Raw genomic sequence first — 1,582 nt, forward strand, 5'->3', positions numbered from 1 at the left:
GCTGTTAATTTTCAGGAAAAGGGAAGCGATTAAAGCAAGCTAAGGAGGAAGCCATGGCAGAGATCGACCAGTACAGAATGCAGAAAGACAAGGAATTTCGACTGAAACAATCGAAGGTGAGCAATAAAGTCAGCACTGAGTTTCATGCAGAATAGACCATAAGATTTAACATTCACAAGGGACAACTCAGACCATCAGGAGGGAAACACATGCTTGGGTTGAGCAGATTCAATTCAAGCAGGGCCAAACATCAAACCAAATCTTAAGTATAGAAGAACTACTGATTTCACATTCTTCACTTAAAAGAAAGGGCATTTTTAACTTGCCATGCAAAGAGTCAATCAGTAGTTATTATGTATATAAAATGTGCATTAAAAATCATATTCTCAAATATACAAATTGAAGGGATTGGTTAGAGTATCATTCCTACCACAAATTATTGACTAATACGTTTTATCTTTTTGTCTACCAACGCTCACTGGTAGAATCAGTAAAAAGTGTTGAATGCTAAGATACGGAAGGAACTTGTTAGGCCAGATTTTCTCGTAGTGGATCCAAGATTTACAAATAATTAAAGTAGAGATTGTCACAAGTTGCTAAAAAACCTTTTGGTATTTTCTTATGATTCCCTGTGCAACTGGCTGGCTCATTCAGTAAGTCTCTCTTTTATAAAGAAATGATTTTTCCTATACTGACATTAAAAATATATATCTATAGTTTACCATAAAAATTAAGGAACGAAATGTTGAGAGCTGACATCTTCCTGCCCATGTTACAAAGTGGACTAAAGGATAAAAAGTGCTAACTCCATGTGTCATAGCTAAAGTTTATGTGGTATTTTCACCTCTGTAAAAATCTAAATAAACCTTTATGCATGCAAAAGCCTGGCATTGCAAATAAATTACAATCCTTTTTATTCCCAACTTTTCATTTTAGTGGGAATAGGTGAAGCACTCATGTAGGATCAGATAAATTGGACCCCGTGGTAAGAAGAACTTTTCCAGTGGGCTCTTTCTTCAAATACAAAGTCCTCTCTAAAATAAAGTGAACCACTCAGCAAAAATAAATTCTTATGACCAATATTTGAAAAAAAGAAATCCAGAACTGCTATGTCTATACAGCCCTCCATGATTGGCCCTTGGCAATGTTTCTAACCACATTCTACCTCTCTAGGATCTATGTTCACTAATCGAGCCATAGTGGTCTATTCTTCCTCAGACAGACCATGCCACTACCACAGGGCCTTTGCACATACCACTCTCACTCCTTACAATTATTTTTATATACTTATCTTTCTTTGATTACTGTTCAATTGTTAGACCTCTTCCAAATCACCTGATCTAAAATTATGTCTCTCATAAATAAAGGAAAGTAATATTTTATTATGATACATTCTTTTTCATCATGGTACTTATCACTGTCTGGTATATTTTATATTCACTCTTTTTTTCCTTTTTGCTTATTGCCTATTTTTTCTTTTGGACTGTGAGCACCAGAAAAACAGTTTACTTGTTTTGTTCTCTTTTGTTTACTTAGCTATTAGAACGAAATCTGCCCTATAATAAGTATGCAATATAGTTTT

At 34.6% G+C, this 1,582-nt stretch overlaps 1 protein-coding gene across 1 annotated transcript in view; it reads left to right on the forward strand.

Moving 5' to 3' along the window:
- ATP6V1G3 (ATPase H+ transporting V1 subunit G3) overlaps positions 1-1,582 on the forward strand; it is a 24,861-nt gene that overhangs the window by 12,411 nt on the left and 10,868 nt on the right. The window contains exon 2 of the mRNA XM_003792305.2: positions 16-116. Within this exon, the coding sequence (XP_003792353.1) occupies positions 16-116 (101 nt within the window). The remainder of the gene's footprint in view (positions 1-15; positions 117-1,582) is intronic.

The sequence above is a fragment of the Otolemur garnettii genome, unplaced genomic scaffold, assembly GCF_000181295.1.
Source record: "Otolemur garnettii isolate 467f Iridium unplaced genomic scaffold, OtoGar3 scaffold00055, whole genome shotgun sequence".
NCBI classification, from domain to species: domain Eukaryota; kingdom Metazoa; phylum Chordata; class Mammalia; order Primates; family Galagidae; genus Otolemur; species Otolemur garnettii.